The sequence below is a fragment of the Manis pentadactyla genome, chromosome 1 (genome assembly GCF_030020395.1).
Source record: "Manis pentadactyla isolate mManPen7 chromosome 1, mManPen7.hap1, whole genome shotgun sequence".
Classification (NCBI taxonomy): Eukaryota; Metazoa; Chordata; class Mammalia; order Pholidota; family Manidae; genus Manis; species Manis pentadactyla.
In genome coordinates this window covers 43247275-43268746 of record NC_080019.1, presented here as the reverse complement: position 1 = coordinate 43268746, position 21472 = coordinate 43247275, and the positions used below count along the sequence as shown (strand labels likewise).

The 21472-nt window shown below is 39.7% G+C and overlaps 1 protein-coding gene across 6 annotated transcripts in view; it reads left to right on the top strand.

The window, feature by feature from the left end:
* TCAIM (T cell activation inhibitor, mitochondrial) overlaps positions 1–20355 on the top strand; it is a 73501-nt gene extending 53146 nt beyond the window's left edge. For 5 of the 6 annotated variants that reach the window (XM_057497291.1, XM_036897155.2, XM_036897152.2 and 2 more), the window contains 6 exons: positions 7534–7656; positions 9821–9918; positions 10194–10285; positions 13057–13289; positions 13894–14025; positions 18589–20355. In XM_057497291.1, coding sequence (XP_057353274.1) covers positions 7534–7656; positions 9821–9918; positions 10194–10285; positions 13057–13289; positions 13894–14025; positions 18589–18829 — 919 coding nt within the window. In that variant the 3' untranslated portion in view covers positions 18830–20355. The other variant, XM_057497288.1, reaches the window with a different exon arrangement.
* The last annotated feature ends 1117 nt before the right edge of the window (positions 20356–21472 follow it).

Here is a 21472-nt window from a genome sequence, read left to right as displayed (position 1 = left end):
CCAATTAAAAAAAGGACAGAGGAGCTGAACAGGCACTTCTCCAAAGAAGAAATTCAGATGGGCAACAGGCAACATGAAAAGATGCTCCACATCATTAATCATCAGAGAAATGCAAATTAAAACCACAAGGAGATATCACCTCACACCAGTTAGGATGGCCACCATCCAAAAGACAAACAACAACAAATGTTGCTGAGGATGTCGAGAAAGGAGAACCCTCCTACACTGCTGGTGGGAATGTAAACTAGTTCAACCATTGTTGAAAGTAGTTTGGAAGTTCCTCAAAAAACTAAAAATAGAAATACCATTTGACCCAGGAATTCCACTTTTAAGAATTTACCTTAAGAATAAAGCAGTGCAATTTGAAAAGACATATGCACTACTGTGTTTATCGCAGCACTATTTTCAATGGCCAAGAAATGGAAGCAACCTAAGTGTCCATCAGTAGAATGGATAAAGACGATGTGGTACATATACACAATGGAATATTATTCAGCCATGAGAATACAAATCCTACCATTTGCAACAACATGGAAGGAGCTAGAGGGTATTATTCTCAGTGAAATAAGCGGGACAGAGAAAGACAAGTATCAAATGATTTCACTTATTGGTGGAGTATAACAACAAAGTAAAAACTGAAGGAACAAAACAGCAGCAGACTCACAGAACCCAAGAATGGACTAACAGTTACCAAAGGGACCGGGACTAGGGAGGGTGGGTGGGAAGGGAGAAATAAGGGGGAAAATTTGGCGTTAGGAGTAGCACACATAATATAGGGAGGCAGGGGGACATGGGAAAGGCAGTATATACAGAGAAGTAGTGATGCTATAGCATCTTACTACACTGATGGACAGTGACTGTAATGGGGTATGTGGGGGAGACTTGTTAATGGGGTGGTAGCCATAATGTTCAAGTAATTGTACATTAATGATATCAGTACATTAATGATATCAAAATTAAAAAATTAAAAAATATATATATAGAAAGACCCTTGAGATGCTACTCTGTTAGCTACTAAGATACCAGTAAATGTTACACTTCCTTTTTTTTCTTTTTGAATTTTGCTCAGTTATATCTTATTTTCACTATTTAAGTTCTGAGTCAATCTTAGTGTCCACAAAATTTTGTTGGACAGCTACAGCATTGAAACTATAGAGAACAGGTATTTTATACTCACCATTTAATTCGTAGCATCCATTAATTTACTCCTCTCCTTGCTTACAGGCTAAGTCAGTGTTTTCCAAATTGTAAGTCATAACACAGCTTCGTGATATGGGATCAGCAAAATTGTTTTGCTTTGCTTCTTTCCTTTTTGAAATTTTTAAAATACATATTGTCAGTAAATTTTGTTTTTCAAAATATGTTTTAGATACATATAAACGTGTGTCTGTCTGTCCTGAGTCACCATTTAAAATATTTCTTACCATGGGCTGCCATCAAATAAGTTTGAAAGCTGCTGGTGTATAAATGTCATACTTTCTTCCATGCAGTTTGAGGCCTAGGAGTTTGAAATTTATGCCATTTTAACTTTACTGCAGTTTGGATCATGGCTGTCCTTTTCATCCTCTTCAACCCATGAAAAACTGAACTTCTCAAGTTACTGAAATATTTTTATCTCAAAGGCATTATGACCTTAGGAATTAAATCAAAATCTAAAATTTTCAGTCCACCTTTAGACCCTATGCATATCTCTGCAATTCATTTTTTACACTAGTTTCCTTTGGCTTCTTTCCATTATCAGGTTCCTTTCCCTTTGCCTGGATCTTACAATAATTCATATAATATATTTATTGTTATAACTATAATGAAATCATTTTTTAAACCAAGGCAATGTCTGGTAAACAAATAACCCCTGTGAGTTTCCACATCTAACCCTACGGTGTTCAAATCAAAGAGAATAACCAGTATTCACAAAGGTGTAGGGAAAAACAGATGTCTTCACAAAATGTTCATAGCACCATTATTCATAATGGCCAGAAAATAGAAATGATCCAGATATCCATCAACTGTTGAATGGATAAAGTGTAGTATATTCACATAGTGGAATAGTATTTGGCCATAAAAACAAAAAGTACTGATCCATGCTACAGCATGGATGAACTTTGAAAATACTATGCTAAGGGAAAGAAGCCAGACACAACAGACCGTATACTGCCTGATTCCATTTATGTGACATGTCCAGAATAAGCAAATTGGTAGGGACAAGACAAAGATCAGCAGTTGCTTGGGGCTGCAAGGGAGGATTGGAGTGACTACCAGTGTGTGCATACTTTCTCTTCAGCGTGATGAGTGTCCTGCAGCTGTGGTGGTAGTTGCATTATTCTTTGAACATACTAAAAACAGGTGAATTGTATGGTATATATACCACATTTCAGTAAAACTGCTTGAAAAATTATCACCCCTCTTTTTAAAAATAATCGGTGATTACTAAGTACTATTTATTTAGATAATTTCGTTTTTTATAAATTTTTATATGTAAGAAATTTTACATTCAAGTTCTTGACTAATAATATATAAACAGTATGGTTTCCAGGTATTTTACAAAAGAATAAATACAAGATACTTTGTTTACTTTATCTCAATACTATTGAGTGGACTTCTCCCTATTAAAAATAAAGGGTTTTTGGGATACAAAATTAATACACAGAAATCTGTTGCATTCCTATGCACTAATGATGAACTAGCAGAAAGAGAAATCAGGAAAACAATTCCATTCACAGTTGCAGCAAAAAGAATAAAATACCTAGGAATAAACCTAACCAAGGAAGTGAAAGCCCTATATTCTGAAAACTACAAGACATTCATGAGATAAATTAAAGAAGAAACCAATAAATAGAAACACATCCCATGCTCTTGGCTAGGAAGAATTAATATTGTCAAAATGGCCATCCTGCCTAAAGCCATCTACAGATTCAATGCAATTCCTATCAAAATACCAATAGCATTCTTCAATGATCTACAGCAAATAGTTCTAAAATTCATAAGGAACCACAAAAGACCCCGAATAACCAAAGCAATCCTGAGAAGAAAGAATAAAGCAGAGGGAATTAACGCTCCCTGACTTCAAGCTCTACTACAAAGCCACAGTAATCAAGACAATTTGGTATTGGCACAAGAACAGACCCATAGACCAGTGGAATAGAATAGAGAGCCCAGATATAAACCCAAGCATATATGGTCAATTAATATACAATAAAGGAGCTATGGATATACAATGGGGAAATGACAGCCTCTTCAACAACTGGTGTTGGGAAAACTGGATAACTACATGTAAGAGAACAAAAGTGGATTATTGTCTAACTCCATACACAAAAGTAAATTCAAAATGAATCAAAGACTTGAATGTAAGTCGTGAAACCATAAAACTCCTAGAAGAAAACATTGGCAAAAATCTCTTGTACATAAACATGAGCAACTTTTTCCTGAACACATTCTCCTTGGGCAAGGGAAACAAAATAAAAAATGAGCAAATGGGACTACATCATGCTAAAAAGCTTCTGTACAGTAAAGGACACTATCAGCAGAACAAAAAGGCATCCTACAGTATGGGAGAATATATTTGTAAATGACATACCTGACAAGGAGTTAACATCCAGAATATATAAAGAACTCATATTCTTCAACACCCAAAAAGCAAATAACCCTCTTAAAAAATGGGCAGAGCATATGAACAGACAATTCTTCAAAGAAGAAATTCAGATGGCCAACAGGCACATGAAAAGATGCTCCACATTGCTAATTATCAGGGAAATGCAAATTAAAAACACAGTGAGGTATCAGCTCATGCCAGTTATGATGGCCAACATCCAAAAGACAAACAACAAATGTTGGTGAGGATGTGGAGAAAGGGGAATCCTCCTACACTGCTGGTGGGAATGTAAACTAGTTCAACCATTGTGGAAAGCAGTATGGAGGTTCCTCAAAAAGCTCAAAATAGAAATACCGGGAGGGCTGTGCAACACAGAAGACAAGTAGTGATTCTACAGTATCTTACTACGCTGATGGACAGTGACTGTAATGGGGTTTCTGGGGGGGACTTGATGAAGTGGGGAGCCTAGTAAACATAATGTTCTTCATGTAATTGTAGATTAATGATACCAAAATAAAATTTAAAAAAATAGGTATACCATTTGACCCAGGAATTCCACTCCTAGGAATTTACCCTAAGAATGCAGGAGCCCAGCTTGAAAAAGACATATGCACCCCTATGTTTATCGCAGCACTATTTACAATAGCCAAGAAATGGAAGCAACCTAAGTGTCCATCAGTAGATGAATGGATAAAGAAGATTGGTACATATACACAATGGAATATTATTCAGCCATAAGAAGAAAACAAATCCTACCATTTGCAACAACATGGATGGAGCTAGAGGGTATTATGCTCTGAAATAAGCCAGGTGGAGAAAGACAAGTTCCAGATGATTTCACTCATCTGTGGAGTATAAGAGTAAAAACTGAAGGAACAAAACAGCAGCAGAATCACAGAACCCAAGAATGGGCTAACAGTTACCAAAGGGAAAGGGACTAGGGAGGATGGGTGGGAAGGGAGGGTGAACAGGAATAAGGGGCATTACGATTAGCACATAATGTAGGGGGACGCACAGGGAAGGCTGTACAACATAGAGAAGACAGGTAGTGATTCTATAGCATCTTACTACGCTGATGGACAGTGACTGTAATGGGGTATGGGGTGGGGACTTGATAATGGGGTGAATCTAGTAATCACAATGTAGCTCATGTAATTGTATATCAATGATACCAAAAGAAAAAATAATAAAGGGTTCAAATTTTATAAATGACTCTGATCATAAATTAAGCTAAGAAATTAAATGATTTTATGGCAAATTCAGGCAATAGTGATGCCTCAGAGTTACAGGAAATTTGCAGGAATAATACTAAGAATTACATTCCCTCCATGCAGGTTCCCCAAATATTAACATTTTACCACATTTGTGTTATCATTTTCTCTATACATGGACACATTTTTTTCTGAACCATTTCAGAGTAAATTGCAGCCTTTGCCTCTAAATGTGTAGGTTGTGTTTTCTGAAATACAGACCTCTTATACAACTATAGAATAATTGTAAAAAACTGAGAAATTAACATTTGATAATGATACTATTAGCTAATCCCCAGACTTTATTTAGATCACACTCATTTTCTGACCACTGCCCTTTATTAGGACAAGAAAATCTCAGATTATGAGCCACATTCTATTGTCATGTCTCTTGAATATCCTCTAATCTAGAATGCTTCCTCAGTGTTTTCTTGCCTTTAATGACCTTGGTGTTATTTTGTATACCCTCCCTCAATTTGAGTATATCTGGTATTTACTCTCCTTAGAGCCAAGTAATTCATAACTGGCAGGGATACCCCAGAAGTGGTGGTGTATTGTTTTCAGTGGATTACATAGGAGGCATATGTGTTGATTTATCCCATTACTAGTGATACTAACATGGATCATTTGATTCAGGAATATCTCCCAGTTTTCTCCATAGTAAAGTTACTGTTTTTCCCTTCAATTTCTTTTGAGCAGATACTTAGGGGGCTATGTAAATATCCTTTTATCCACCAAATTTCTACTCCCTAGCTCTGATATTCATTGATGATTCTTGACTGAATCACATATTACTCTGATGGATGCCAAACGGTATTCTTCTAATATCATCACCCTTTCCAGCTGACTCCTATGTTCCCATTATTACTTGAGAACCCTAACTTTCTGGTTCATCAAGATGTTCCAGACCCAGTGTCCCTGTCCCAATATTTGGTTCAACCATTTTGCCGAAAAGGTCCGGTTCTTTCTAGCAGAGAATGGTTTTTAGAAACCAAGATCTGGGGTGCTAGATGTGCTCAGTAGCTATAGAACCTCTCAGAGGCCAGTGCTGGGAAACATAGATCTTTATCTATCTATATCTACATATAAAATGTCATATTTAGAACCTTCATTTTTATGTCAATATCAGAAAGAAAACACAAGAATTAAACTAGACCAGTTTAATGTAGTTGTGTAGTAATTAACTGGTGTAGTCAAACTAGACCAGTTAACTTTTATACACTAGATGTAAGAATTCCAAAAATCAAGTCATGAATGTAAAATTATAAGGTTATATTTCAGTCTACAGTTTCGTATGCCATTTGATAATTCGTTTGTCAGTAAATCATGCTTCCTCTTGTAGATTTAAAGTAAACTAAATAGCATGTATTAATAAATGAGGAAAATGCTGAAAATTTGTTATATAATAGTAATATAAGATATTTTTTTCTTATTTCACACTATGCAGAGACGACAAAATTTTACCAGTATTTTTGAACGGAAAGTAGGAAAGATTATTAATTATGTGGCAAGGTTAGTGAATTTTAAAATGTTGAGCACCTTTACCTAGAGGATAAGTTCCCAGTTCCTTATCCCAATGTGCAAAACTGTTCATGGTCTGTCCTCCCTGACTCTGGCCTCTGGTCTCCTCTGTGCCCCCCTCCTTCTGGGCACCCTCTGGTCTTGGGCACATTGGTTCATCTTGTAGTTCCATCTGTCCAGTTCCAGGTCACGTACCACTTGTTCTATAGAACTTTTCGGGCATAATTAATTCTTGCTCTGTTCTCATATATTCTATTCTAGTTATTTATCTCTATATTCCTTATGATGAGTCTTTCTTTACACATAACTTTTTCTTCCTTATATCCCAACACAGCAAATATTAAGCATTCAGAATAAATATTAGATAAATGCATAATGACTTCATTATCTCCAGGATTATCAACTTGATGTTAATAAAGTGTTCTTAGAGTACCTGTTAAATCATATTGTAGTTATGACAACTAACTTTGTATATAAAAATTTTTAATTACACCAAATCTGTTACTAGATTTCTATAGATGGGATAATTTTTTTTAATTAAAGATACTTCAAAACTTCGGTTTATTTTACAACGTTCAGTCAACTGTACCGACCCTTCACTTACATCAGTCATGACTATGTGGGGACAGAGCCAGTGCTACTAGAAGAGCAAAGGGCTAATGAGTTGGAAAAGTCAGACTCAAAAGACACATCTAATGGTGGTGGTGACAGTTAAAGGCAACGAGTGCATCCTGATGAAGGGACTTTTGCAAAGATCATTTTGTGGATTCCAGCTGGGTAGACTCCAGTTTCTTCCCTTATTCTACCTGAGCTCTCGATGTTCAGTCCCTCTTCTCTCCATCCAAGTTCCTCTGTTGGTCAGACCTTCCTGATCTAGTCTTTCTACCGCACAGTCCCCGGAAACCCCTGCTCCTTTCAGGGTGTTGTGTTTATGCCCCTGGTGCTCATGTACACCTCCCTTCCTTCCCACCTGGCCGCTTCGCTGTTCAGGCCATCTCAACTACCTCAGGCTCCACGCCCCTCTCCCCACCTTTGTTTTTTAAAATTTGGTAAAGATTTGATTAGAAACTCACTTTAATCTTGGGGCTGCATTATGGTGATGCATTTATCTTTTAATAGAAGTGTTTGCATTATACTTAATATTAGAAAGTATATATCTGTTTTTCTTTCTAGATCCTGGTTAGATAACAATGGAAAAAGTGCTGTTAAGAAGCTGAAGAGTAGTTTGCCACTTAGAAAAGAACTAGATCGTTTGAAAGATGAACTGTCTCATCAGTTGCAGCTCTCAGATATCAGGTAACATAAAGAACCTAATTTAGAGATTAAAATAAACATGTATTTGTTGGTAAAGCTTTCCAGCAGTTAAATATTTTCATCTTTAATTATTCTGGCAACTAAATGTTTTTCAACTATGTTTTTATGAAAGTAACCAAAACTTGTTTTCTTAAGTTCTTGTTTAAAATAGTGTTAATAGTTTCGGTACTGACACTTTTAGCATAATAGTTGAACTTTATTGCATAATGAGTTTGTAAGAAAAGTATCCTTTTCTATGCACATAGCATATATTTGTATGTAAATATATAAATACATAAAAATAATTATTCCCCCACCAGGAAAGATTGGTATTCCAGTTTAAAAAGAGGAAGAGAGAGAGAAAATCAATATTGTATTCTTGGTTCTATGTTATATGGCATGACTTCTGAAGTGTAAGTTTTTATGTACTTGGAAATTGCAGTTATATAAAGATACATACTCAGGTTTACTGTAAAAATAGGCTTAAACAGCTATTAAAACTGTCAGGACGGGAAAAGGAAGGGAACTGCCCAGTGCGAGAGCCCTGGAAACTGCTCACCAAGTCTCAGCTCGGGCTTCTCTGCTGCCACGTGCTGTAGCCTGGCTTATTTTTATCCCTCACTCTCAGTACTTTTTTTTTATATTGAACCAAATTACTATTTGGGTGCCATATAGCACATTTTTCCTATGCTTACAAAGTACAGATATACGTTCTGCTCTTGTTTATTCAAATCAGTTTGCTAAAATAATCCAAATTTCAAAGGAAAGCATTTAGACTTGGAGTGTGTGTGATGTTTGGATTCGTGCTGATAGCTTTCTTTTATCATTGCATCAGTAGTTTTTAGACCAAATTTTGATATAGGGGGTTCTTCCAATTCCACAGCCTAGTAACAGACTTTTGTAACTAAAAATCAAATAATAAGATACTTTTTTTAAGTTTTGTAAATTACATAGAGAAAAGTAACTTTTTTCTCATATAAATTTTAAAAGATCTCTCAAAGAGACTGGGATCAGAAAAATTGAAGGATTTCTTAAACATAAAAAGAAATAAGCATTACTTTACAACACTGGAGAATTTTCTCAGCTTTTAATTTTTACTGCAGTAAATATCAATAAATATGACCCACATAAATAAAAGCTCTTTGTGGGGGGTCTTAATTTTTAAGAGTACAAAGGAGTTCTGAGACCTAAAACTTTGAGGACCATGGATGTTTACTGCTTCTCCACTTACTGGAAAATTAGCCACATCTCCAACAAATGGAAACGTTGTGACTAATGACACTTTCTAATTCTAAGCAGCCTATATGCAAGACCATTTATTGATAAAAGCAGCATTTGGTAGCTTTAGCACAATATTATTTCTTTGAAATTCTTAGTTTCAGATGTGGGTTAAAGGGAAAATTTTAACAACTGATTTCATTTTATTGGAAATGACATTTATCAGAATCAGTACTAGGATGAAGAAGGAAGCTAAGTTTTTTGCACCTTATTCCCTCATATAGAATATTCTCTTTGATTCATACTGTCTGTACTGTAGAATGTCTTTGCACATATGAAAGGGACACCTTAGGAAGGCTGGAAGCACAGAACTAGTAAATCATGGAATTAGAATTCAAAGGTGGGCTTTCTGATCCCATTTAAGACCAGTGCTCTTTGCATTTACACACCAGTGCCTGTGACATCATATGAATATCAGGTTCCATTTTGTCACTATGATTCGATGTTCATTTGTAAAATGAGCAGGTTGTATGATGTCATAAAAATCACTTTCTCTAGAAAAAGATAAAAAGGATCTGCTAAACCTAACTGGAATTCCTAGTTGGAACCTAAATCTAAAACAAAATCATCATCCTTGAACAATGTGGAGAGGATAAAGATTTTTTTCAAAATTTTTCCTATTCATTCTCTTACTTTAAAATAGAAACAACATAGTGTATTTGCTTGTTGTAAATCTTTGGATACCTGAACATAGTAATATTTTTACCCTCTGGCAAACAATTCATCTTCCATTTGGTTGCTTCTTGAAAAATGAGCTAGTTTAGACACATGTTGTACACCTACTTGGGAAAGAAACTCTTTGGCTTCCACAGGAAGCAAGCAGGTGGCGGTGCATACAGGCTGCCTGGGTCTGGGTGCTGTGTGACGTGTCTGTGCTCTCTTGGACTAGGTGGCAGAGGAGCTGGGCCGTGGCTCATCGCTGTAGCCAGCTGCATAGCTTAGGCCGCTTAGCACAGCAGAACTTCGAAACACTTAAAAATGCAAAAGGTAAATAATTCCTGTTTCCTTTTAAAATATCACTGAGCTGCTATACACATCTGGAAATTAAAGGAAAACTTCAAGTGTTAAAATTCTTTGCAGATATGACTATCACAGCCAAATTTCTTAAACAGAAATTAGAATACCCTTAAACAGAAAGCCGAATACCCTTCAACAGAATTTAATCCTGAATTTGTACACTAAATTTAAGTAATTATTTGCACAGTGCTAAGAGAATGAAGCATCTCTGGGCAGTGACCAAAGGGTTTGTGTTTTATCTTCAGGATGTACACTAATATTTACAGACCGTTCTGGGATGAGTGCAGTGGGCCATGTGATGCTAGGAACAATGGATGTCCATCATCACTGGACAAAAGTAAGACAAAGCTTCAAAAAGCAATAATCTCTCATTTGTCGTCAACATACTTTTATTTCAAAGAAACTAAAAATGTAATCATAGTTTTGGCTATTTTCAGATCAGATGCCTAATACCATGTAGTTAAAATAGAGGACTGATTTTTTTAAGTCAGTTTTATTTGAATATTTTATCATCTTTCTGAAGCACAACCTAAAGGCCTGCCTCCTTTTGTTTTGTTTTTTAACAGATTTAGTACTATAAAACATACAATAAACTGTATATTTTTTTATTTGTGTAATTTGATTATATTTGGCATATGTAAATACCATGAAAACATCGCCACAATCCAGGTAATGAATATATCCATCATCCACAGGAGTATGTTCACGTCCCTCTGTAAACCCTCTCTTCTACCCTCCCGCCCCCTCCCCACACAATAATTGGCCTATAGTTTATATAGGCCTCTACACATGTGTTTTCTGTCACTATAGTTTATATTTCTAGAGTTTAATATAAGTGGAATCACAGAGTATGTACTTTTGGGGTGAGAAGAATCTGATTTCTTCCACTCAGCATAATTATTTTGAGATTCATCCATGCTGTTGCATACATAAAGAATGTACTCTTGTAATCACCATGTGTGTTATATCCATGATGGATTGCTTATCCATTTGTCTGTTGCTGGGCATTGGTTCATGTCAGTTTTGGCTATTAGAAATAAAGCTGCTATGAACATTTATCTACATACATTTGTATGGACATATATTTCTTTTTCTCTTGGGTAAAATATAAGTAAAATGGTTGGATCATATGTTAGGGTATTTTAACTTTTTGAGAAGCTGCTAACACTTGTGATGGTCATCTGAAGTGTGGTCATCTTTTTAATTTTAGCCGTTCTCTTAGGTGTGTGGTACTGTCTCACTGCGGGTTTAATTTGCATTTATCTAATGATGAATAGTGGTGAACATCTTTTCTCGTGCTTCTTTGCCATCCACACATCTTCTTTGATGAAGTAACTGTTCAAATCAAATAATTGGTAAAATTATTTGTAAACCATGTATTTGATAAAATCTTTATATCTAAATATATAAAGAACTCTCAAAACTCAACAGTAAAAAAAAAAATCCAAAAAGGCAAAAGACATGAACAGACATCACAGAAGAGGACATAGAAATGCCAAGCACTTGAAAACATGTTCAGTGTCATCAGCCATAGGAAAATGCAAATTAAAGTGTAATGAGCTACTACTGCACTCCTACCCAGATGGCTAAGATGGAAAATAATGACACCACCAGCTGCCTGTGAGATGCAGAAAAATGGGGTCACTCATCCGTTGCTGGTGGGGATGTAAGATGAGGGCACTCTGAAAAAGGTAACATATTGTATGACTATTTACTTAACATTCTTAAAGTAAGAGAAGTATTGAAAGAGGTTATTGGTTGCTAAGGGATTGGGGAGGGGAGCAGAGGTGTCTGTGGCTGTGAGAGGCTCTGAGGGATCCTTATGATGGAATAGTTCTGTATCTTGACTGTGGTCTTGTCACATGGATCTGCACATGTGATAAAATTGTATACAACTAAATATACACACATAAATGAGTGTAAGTAAAACTGGGGAAATCTGAATAAGGTCTGTAGATTATACCAAAGTCAATTTCCTGGTATATTGTATTGTAGTTTTGTAAGGTGTTACCCTGGGGAATCTGGGTGAAAGACGTATGAATCTACACTTACCTCACAATGAAAAATTCTTTAATGTAATCATTTTTATATAAATAACCCATTGAAAGAAAAACTGAAAATGTAGGTAGTAAAATTATTTTTCACAGCATTAAAAGTATATTATAAATAATGTGTAGAATTTTTAAGCTGTTATTGCTTTTATTATAACAGAGTTTTTGGTGCCTTTCAAATCATCTGAAGTTGTATAACCCCAGCTTTCTGTGTAAAATCTGAGTCACTCATGTAGCACAGAAGGTCCTTCCTGATCTAGCCTTGCCTGCGTGTTCAGCCCTTTCCCACTCACTCCCCAGTGGGTCACACTCCAGCCACGCCGGACTCCTTGTGCCCACATGTGCTGCTCTTTCTCAGGCTTCCCTGTCTGCACGTGCTCTTTTTTCCTCCCTAAAGCATTCCACATGCATTTCAAAACCCTATTTATCTTTTCAGATTGGACACATTAGACTTCCTTAGAAACCTTTGCTTGGACCTCCTCTCTGCATCTGCCCCCCCTAGCGTGGCCCTTGGTACACTGAGTTCTGACCTTTGTACCCCTACAGTGAGCCCCTGGCAACCATGGACAAATTATTTAATCTGTACATTCCAAATGCACAATCTAATGCTTAAGTTCATAGTAGTGCTCATTAATGTTTATTGCATTTAACTGAATTTAGTTGAATTAGAGTAAATTCTGAAAAAAAGGCTTGGAGTTGAAATACATGTACTCTGTTTCTAAAACCCTTCTTTATTATACCATTTAATCATTGTAAACTAAGATTGTCACCTGAATATTTAAATATTAGTACTTAGGACTTATTTTATTCTGAGCATACTTTTTTTCTTCAACTTCTTCAATTCCTACCTAAAAACCCCTAAGATTTACATGGTTTGTTTTGAATATTAATATTTCCAGCATTACATGAAGTGTTTTTCTTATCACTTACATAAACTTTCCTTCTAGGAAAATAATTTTCTTGTTAAAATTTCTAAATATCATTTATTAAAGTCCTAAAATTGGATGGTTATAGTAACATAAAACTAAGTATTTCTTTCCTTTTTTTAATACTGTAGCTTTTTGAAAGATTACCAAGTTATTTTGACCTTCAAAGGAGATTGATGCTTTTAGAAGACCAAATAAGCTATCTTCTAGGTGGAATACAAGTTGTTTATATTGAAGAATTACAGCCAGTTTTGACACTTGAAGAATATTACTCTCTTCTTAATGGGTTCTATAGTAGACTGGTGAAAAATAGAATACCTTTTCACCCTCGAAGTCTGCGTGGCTTACAAATGATCCTTAACAGGTAAATGTCTAAAACCAGAATTACGTTGCTCATTCAGCTACATGGGTTGTGTGTGTGAGTGGATTCAATTATTTTGTGATTCTTAGGAATTAAAGAATGTCACTGCTTAGTGTTAGCAAAAGCCAACATGAGAGGATTGAGGGATTGAATTTCTGGCATGTTCTGTAAATATTTTGCTGCTTACAGGGCACAGTCAAGCCTATGGAAAACTTTATAAGATTAAACTAATGTTAATTTAAATCAATAGCCAACATTTTTTGTGCATGTTGTTTTCTGCTATTTTTCCATTCTTGTGCACATATTATATAGCACTGCTTGGTGCCTACATGTATTATTTCTTTAGCTTTTCACCTCACCCTGAAGCAGGTTACTACCTGCTTGTTACAGATGAGCAAGGTCACAGGACTAGGAAGCCTGTGGCTATCCTGGTAAATGTGCCTCTTAAGGGATGGTAAAACTTTAAGTCAACTTTGCTGTATACTTTCAAGGTGGAGTTTCTTAGTGAATCCTTTTTCATTAATCAGACTAATAATGGTTTTCTTTGGGGGTGAAGTGGGGAGTGGAGAGATCAATGACTTGCCCTTTTATGTATGTTTCATTCCAGTGACAGATACGCTCCAAGCTTGCATGAACTTGGGCATTTTAACATCCCCACCCTCTGTGACCCAGCAAACCTCCAGTGGTTTATTCTCACCAAAGCCCAACAGGCAAGAGAGAACCTGAAGAGAAAAGAAGAGTAAGTGCTGGTGGCCCTCTGCAATGTCCTGTCACTCTGCCCAGCCTTTAAAACAGGGGTTCAAACTCATACATACAGGACAGTAAAACTGCAACCTCAGGAAATGGACTGGCTTGTGAATATTCCATGTTTATTTACTCCTCCCCTTGCTCTGCCAGGGATTGGATGTGGCTGTTTTCTAAGTATAATAACCTATATTAAGTCACCACTGCATACATCCAGCTGAGAAACAGGGCTAGTTAATATAAAAGCCAACTCAGGAGCAGAAGGAAGGATGATATCAGAGAGAAATTCTCCAGATGGAAAAGAGTGACAGCAAGGAAAAATTTTAATGACAGGAATCTTATTTTTTTTCTATTTTGAAACCTAATATAAAGCAAGCTTCATCTGTACTTTAATTAAACAAGAAATTTTGAAGTGAAAATTTGTTTTAGTTCATAAGCAGTTCTGTCTTTGTGCTATTTATGTCTTTGAAGGAATCTTATTATAGCCAACAGTTCCTATTTTGTAGACAGTAAGATATGGCCTTATTGTGTTTTATGTATCTATGAAGAAAGGGTATTACATTCAAAAGGGAGTTTTTCTAAAGTTGTTGTCTAAGGAGGTCTGGCTACCAAGCATCTGTCATTCCGCTCTGACCGTTGTGTGCCAGAGCTGTGAAAGGTGCCACTGATACAAGGACTCATCAGTCTCTAAGTAGGAGACATGAGCACCACACACATGCCAGGCATAGCTGGACCAGAGTGGGGCTGAGCGGGGAGAAGACCCATGGCCGAGTCTGGGAAGGGCCTGTGGTGGCCAAGTTGCAGGCAGGAGGCTGAGGAGAGTGAGGCAGCACATGTCCAGCGAGCAGGGTAGGGACTGGAGTCTGGTCAGTGGAGGACCCTTGCCCCAGTACTCAGCAGGTCAGGCAGTTCTCCTGCCTTGCTGCCCATTCACTCCTTGGTCCCCACAGTGCTCATTTCAAAAGCCAAGCACATGGAGTAGAAGGGGTGGCAGCAGGGCAGAGGTGCGGAAGCCATCCCTTTAACAAGAGGACCTGGGATCATTTTCTGTGCGAGTGAAGGAGCTGCGTCTCTGCTCTGCCTGGGGAGCTGGGGGAGCTCTATTGGCTCCATCCCGTGGCACAAATATCCTGCCTCCTGAGCGTATGGTGAGCATTTTGTTTGTGATACTTTTCTCAATTGTAAGTGAGCTTTAACCTGTGGGAGCAGTTCTGGCCAACCTTTCATTATTAGGGCTGATGATTTTGTTGACCTCTGCTTCTGTTTCTTAATGACCATTTTATAGCTTTGGAGTATTGCTGCTAGATTTTGAGGGGAGAAAATAAAAAGAAATAAAATCCACATAGGTTAGTTTTTGGAAGTTCCAGCCTATCAGTTGCTCAGGACCCCCTCAGCTCCACCTATGGAGTGGGCCCAGAACCAAATGCTTCTCATCACCTTCACCACCTGCCTGGGCGTCACCCATTTCATAGTGACCTCTGGTTTCCAAGCTCCCACACTCACCTGCCAGCCCATGCCTGTCAGTTCACTCCAGAGCATCCGAGTGAGTGGCCCTTTGCAGACCCCGGTCAGAGCATGTCACGCCCCAGCCCACCATCTGCCCGCAGCCCTGCCAAACTCATCTCCTATGCCTCTTCCCTCACCCGTTTTGCCTCTGTATCTGAGGCACCCAGGGTGCTTCCCCTGCCTGGAGCACTTGGGCCCCAGACGTCCACCCAGTTACCCCTTCACCCCACCCAGGGCTCAGCAGCTGGTCAGCCTCCCCTGCACCTTCCGCCCTGCCTCTCCTGGGCTGCCTCTCTGTGCTGCACTTAACACCATCAACCCGACAAACTTTTTTCCTTATTCATGTATTGTCTGTCTCCCGGAAGAAGAACGGAAGCCTTATGAGGCTGGAGACCTTGTCCGCTTTGTCCCGTCCAGTGGCGGGCGCAGCGCCAGCGCACAGGCGGCCCTCAGGAAAGGCTCCCTGCCTGTCCCCAGCCCCCTTCCCGCTGGGCTCTGGCCCTGGAGCCCGTCTCTGCCCTACCCCGCGACAGGAGGAGAAGCCACTTCGTGCTGGTGCCCACGCACCTTCGCTCTGCAGCCGCGGGACGCAGGCCAGAGCCTTCCCTGCCCGTTACGTCTTCTCCTTTCCTCTGCGCTGTTCTCCCCGCCCTACCGAGGTCGCCTTCGCTGTAACTATTAGATAGTGGTTATGAGACAACCTGCTTTCCTTAGATGAAGTGTGTTGTTAGAGGGTGGTTTTCAGACACGTTCTAGCTGCATGTCTCTTTATACAGTGGAGTCTTAAATAAAAACTCCATTTTTAAAAATGAAAAAGCTCACAGGTGCTCTACTTGAAGGAAGCTAGAGGCCACCCATGCCCATAGAGGCCCTCTGACAACCTCTGTAGAACCCTTGGCATGCTGGCGGTTTAAAAACCAGTATACAAAGCTAATAAATACCTGGGTCCTGAGTAGACCCCACCTGATCTTCTCTAGACTACATGGCTTATAGCCCCTGGCTGGCAGGTATCAAGTATGTGCTCTGGGGAACCCCCGACCTTTGGAGGCTGGCATAACCCGTTTTCAGCTCTTATGCAGGCTGGTGGTAACTGGGGAGTAGCCTGTGCCTAGAGGTGAACCAGCTCTCCCTGGACATGCTCTCCGTGTTGGGTTTTCATGGAACCTATTCAGATGTTCCCTTCTACCATGCATCACAGATTACAAATTTCAGAATCACTTAGACAAATTAGAAGCAATAGAAATGTGCAATAGAGGATTGGTTGAATAATTTTGATACTTGCACATAGTAGTAACAACTATTGAAAAGAATATTCATTTACCCAACTAATATTTCTGAATACTTAGGTGCTGAGCAGGCGCCACCAGACACCAGCAGGACACCACGCAAGCACCCAGACACGCATGGGGACCAACATTCCGCGTCAGAGGCAGAGGGGTGGAACTTTATGTTTAAAAAAATAGACTTCGAGTTTGTAGAGAGGGAAGGGCCGTTCCCCCGGAGCCGCCGGCCTCTTTCCCAGGGAGCAGGGGGACGGGGCCGGGCGGGGCCGCCCTCGGCCTCCCGGTGCCTCCGGCATGCACCGTGCTTCCCTTTGTCCTTTTTTTTTTTTTTTAGGAATGAATACAGTAGAGCAAATAAATTATAAAGAAGGACAAAAAGCAATGTTTAAAAAATTTTTTTAAGTGACTCTGCCGCAGACTACAGAGTCCCCCTCTGCTACAGGCTGTCTGGCTGCCGGGCTGTGCGCAGGGGCCCTTAGAGAGCCGCCTCCCCGGGGCTCCGTGCGCCCGCGGCCCTGCCCCACAGTGGGGCGGGGGCCCCCCGGGCTACAAAGGCTGCGCCTGGGGGGCGGCCGGGGGCCTCTCAGGAGGAGTGGGAGGGCCGCGCGGCCCCGTCAGGGACCCGTGCGAAGACGGGCCGCTGCGGAGCCACAGAGCGGCCAGGCCCTATGGTTCACGTCCTTTTAGTTTTCTTGAGCAAGTGAAAAAAGCCTTTTACAGATGAAGGCACCTCCCTAATCCTGGAGAGACTAGAAGCAGGTTCAGCTGGAACATTCTAAGAATCCTGTCAACCCTAACTACTGTCACCTCCCTGAATTTCTAAGCAACATGGTAAGGCAGGAGGAATGTCACAGAGGAAACTGAGCACCCCTGCGGAGCGCTCCGGGTGCTGCTGAAGAAGGGGGCCGGTGTTCCAGACCACTGCCGCTCACGCCCCCTGCCTGCAGTGACCACTTCTGTTTCCAAATAGTTGTCCAGCTTATGGATATTGTATGGTACTCACTTTTCTCCTTTGTGCAGAATATTAAGAGTGGGCAAACAGCACATTTGGGTATTTTTAGCAGCACAATACTTAGACTACTTTGGGAACCTGTGGCCACTGCAGTTTTGCCTGCTCCCCTTACCCCGTGGGCTCCCCATGTGATGCGTGTGGGGCAGGACAAGGCAGGGCCTCTTACACACACCTGAGGTTTGGGGATTGAATCCATTTACTAAAACATATCCGTAAACTTTTTCCACCTGCGGGAGAAAGTATTTAAGATACTGAGTTCTGCCCTGAGTTGTTTGTAGGCCTCAACTCAAGACCTTGATGAATAGAGACTTTGTAGCCGTATCCTCAGGGGCCTGGTCTTCTGAGCATGCTGGTCATTGGGAATCCTGGAAGTCATTGCTACCCAGCGTCGTGCTATTTGATGCTTCCTAAAGCTAGGGATTTTACACGCTCAGCTACCTGCTTGCTTCATTCGCTAACAACTACTTGGTGAGACTGGTTAAGAACTTCTAAAATTATGTATTAATTATTTTTACTCTATTACTGCTAAAAAGATTTAACAAATACTTTTAGAGATACATGTGGAAATAATTCAATAGGTACTGCACAATAACTATGGGCATGTCTTCTAAGCGGGTTATTTGACCTCTGCGGATACCAAACCAGTTCAGTGTGGAGAGTAGAAAGCTGTACCCCAATATATAAAAATATATTTACATTTGCTGTTTTTATTCAATTATAGCTTGTGCCAATATTATGTTTATTTTCAATATAACAGGTTAAAGGTTATTGAAAATGAATTGATACAGGCTTCAACGAAGAAATTCTCTCTGGAGAAGTTTTATAAGGAGCCCAGCGTTTCTAGTATACAAATGGTGGAGTGTTGTAAAAGACTTCTAGAACAATCACTGCCTTATCTCCAAGGGATGCACCTATGCATTTCACATTTTTACTCTGTTATGCAAGATGGAGACCTTTGTATTCCTTGGAATTGGAAGAATGGAGAAGCCATTAAGTAACACAGAAATTGTATTATTTTGTAAAGGGATAAGAAAGAAGCTGTTAAGTTTATTTAAATCCACAATTTGACATAGTAGTATTATTTACATATTATAAGAACAAAGTTTCTAACTGCTGCTTTCAAAGTAGACTTTTTTTAGTGTTAATTTCTGCTAGGAAACATGTTTTAAAAAAGGTTTTATCTCCCAATCTTGTGTTTCTTATCTTATTGGAAAGACCAGGTAAAAAGATGTTAGAATGAAAGAACCTTATTAGTGGTGTGTAAACGAGAGATTCTACAGAGTTAAAGATAATCTATTTTTATATGAGTGAATGTGGGTTAGGCATCAGCAGGTGGAATTCAGTTTAGCTCTGAAGTAATGGAACTCTTTTCTACATGTAACTCAATTCAACATGCAACTTTATAGTTACAGCTCACATATAAGTACACACGTGTATGTTGTAACCAGTAATGGACAGTTGATGTCCAAAACAGGTGATTATTGGGTAGCAAAAATCTAATTTTGCCTAAAAGAAAAGTAGAAGGAAAAAGAACAATTGAATGAATATATGGTATTGACATTGTCATAAGCAGTCTGTACCAGCTTGTTAAAACTCTTTAGTGACAGAGAATTTAGTTTTAAACCCATATGTTTTCCTGCTCATTAAAATGTTAAGTACTGATAAGCTTTAAACCAACAGACAGTAAATGTTTTGGAACCATTTAAGGATTTGACTATTTGTTTTCATAGACAAACGCTTTGCAGGAAAATGCTTGTTTCCCAAAGAGTTCCAATAAGATGGTCAAGTATAAAATGGTCCAGACCATTCAGGACTTCAGTCTACCCCTCTCAGCCCTGGCCTTCCTGTTCCTACCAATGCTGGGAGTGCTGGGTAAGCTCCCCTGAGCACCCCCTTGTCCGTAGTTGTGTGGGCCTCCCTGAAGCCACAGCACAGCACAGCCTCAGGGGAACGAACAGGACTTCTCTCCACAGATAATTCCCTTAGGATATTATTTTTAACCTGACCCAGCATCTCTTCTGCTTCTTTCTCAAGAGGACAAGGTGAGTCCTAGTTTAGGACACCATTTTTGGTGGCTCTAGTTTACTACTGAAGAAATGTTTAATGCATTTTTCCACAGTGCGTTAGAAAGGAAAGGAGATGTTAAAAAACCCTCTTGATGTATATTTTAAATTTATCTGAAACACTGATTATTTAAATTGTTAAAATTCAAGTGTGTGATTAAAAGAAGCACTGGTTTGTAATTAGTATAGTTTGTACATATCGTCCCCCTTAATCTGTGCCTAACCACTGTACTTAGAGGTTTTTTTCTAATGTAACAGATGTTGTTGTCTATAAAGATGTTCCAGAGCCAAACAATGGGAGTGAAAAATTCCCTAAAGGTTATCTGAGAAAATGTATTGGAAACGTAGATTTGGATTTTGCCATTTCTAATACCAGCTAATATAGATCCTCAAGTAATATGTTTTAAATTGGACTTTGATTCAGACCTAATTATTATATAATAAATAATACATTAATCAGATCATTGTTTTTCTTGTTATCAAGTTATGAATAGTTTTACAACTCTTGCAATGTAGTAAGAAATAACAAGAAATCGTTGACCTGTGTATGTCTGACTTTCTCTCCAAGTCTAACATAAAAGGGAAAGTTCTGTCCCACCTCTGAAAACTGGCACAGGATCAGGCTCCTGTACCTACAAAGCCTCAGGTCAGAAGCAGTTTCCCAAGGGGCTTGGGCTCCAGACCCAGGCAGAGCTGCCCCAAGGGAGAACCAGGCTCTGCGCTCCCTGAGACTTTCAGTCTTTGCCTAGTCTGCCTAGTCTGCCTAGTCAGGGAGGCACGTGCTCACATTCATCTGCAGGCCAGGTCTCTCTGGTCTGTTTTCCTTTCTCTCTTGAAGGCCTCGGCCTCCAAGCCCTCTGAGCTGATGAGGTGGTGGGCCTGGAGCAAGGGGCATCATGGCCAGCCCCGGTTAGAGCCTCTCAGGACTGTGTACATCTCAAAGGACAGAGGTGAACTGCTCCACTCAGGCCACCGCCCCAACATCCTGGTGTCCCTGCTTCCCGTGCACTGCCCAGCTTCTTTCACTGACCCCACCCCAGCTGCCCTGGACGGATCTGTCTGTGCTTCCCTGGAGCGAGCCAGTCAGATCGGTCCTGTGGAGCCTGGTAGGACCCAGTTCTGGTCCTGGCAGCCTTTCACCACAGATCCTGTAGAGGGGAGCCCGCGCAGCTCTCATTCCAGCCAGGCCAGGGCATGCACTGGGACCCCACAGGTGTCTGCCATCTTTGTTCTTAGAGTGACATTTGCACACATCTGCCCCAAAACCCATCACAGCAGCTCATTTGAGGGAAACTGGGTCAGCACGGGGGATAGTCCACCCTGGAGGAGGCTGTGGGATTTCACCCTCAGAATCTTCTGGAGGGAGCATTTCATTTTCATTTTCTCTGTCGCCAGCACAGGCACTGGCCTAAACCTGGTGTCAGCATGCTTGAGCTGGAGGCTTTGGGTCAGCAGGATGAGCAGAGAGGCTGTGGGTAGAGCAATATGACGGGGAGGCAGGGTTAACACATGAGCCCTGGTACCTCACTTTTATCCACACCCAAAAAAAGCAAGATATTTAAATTTGGAGGTAAAATC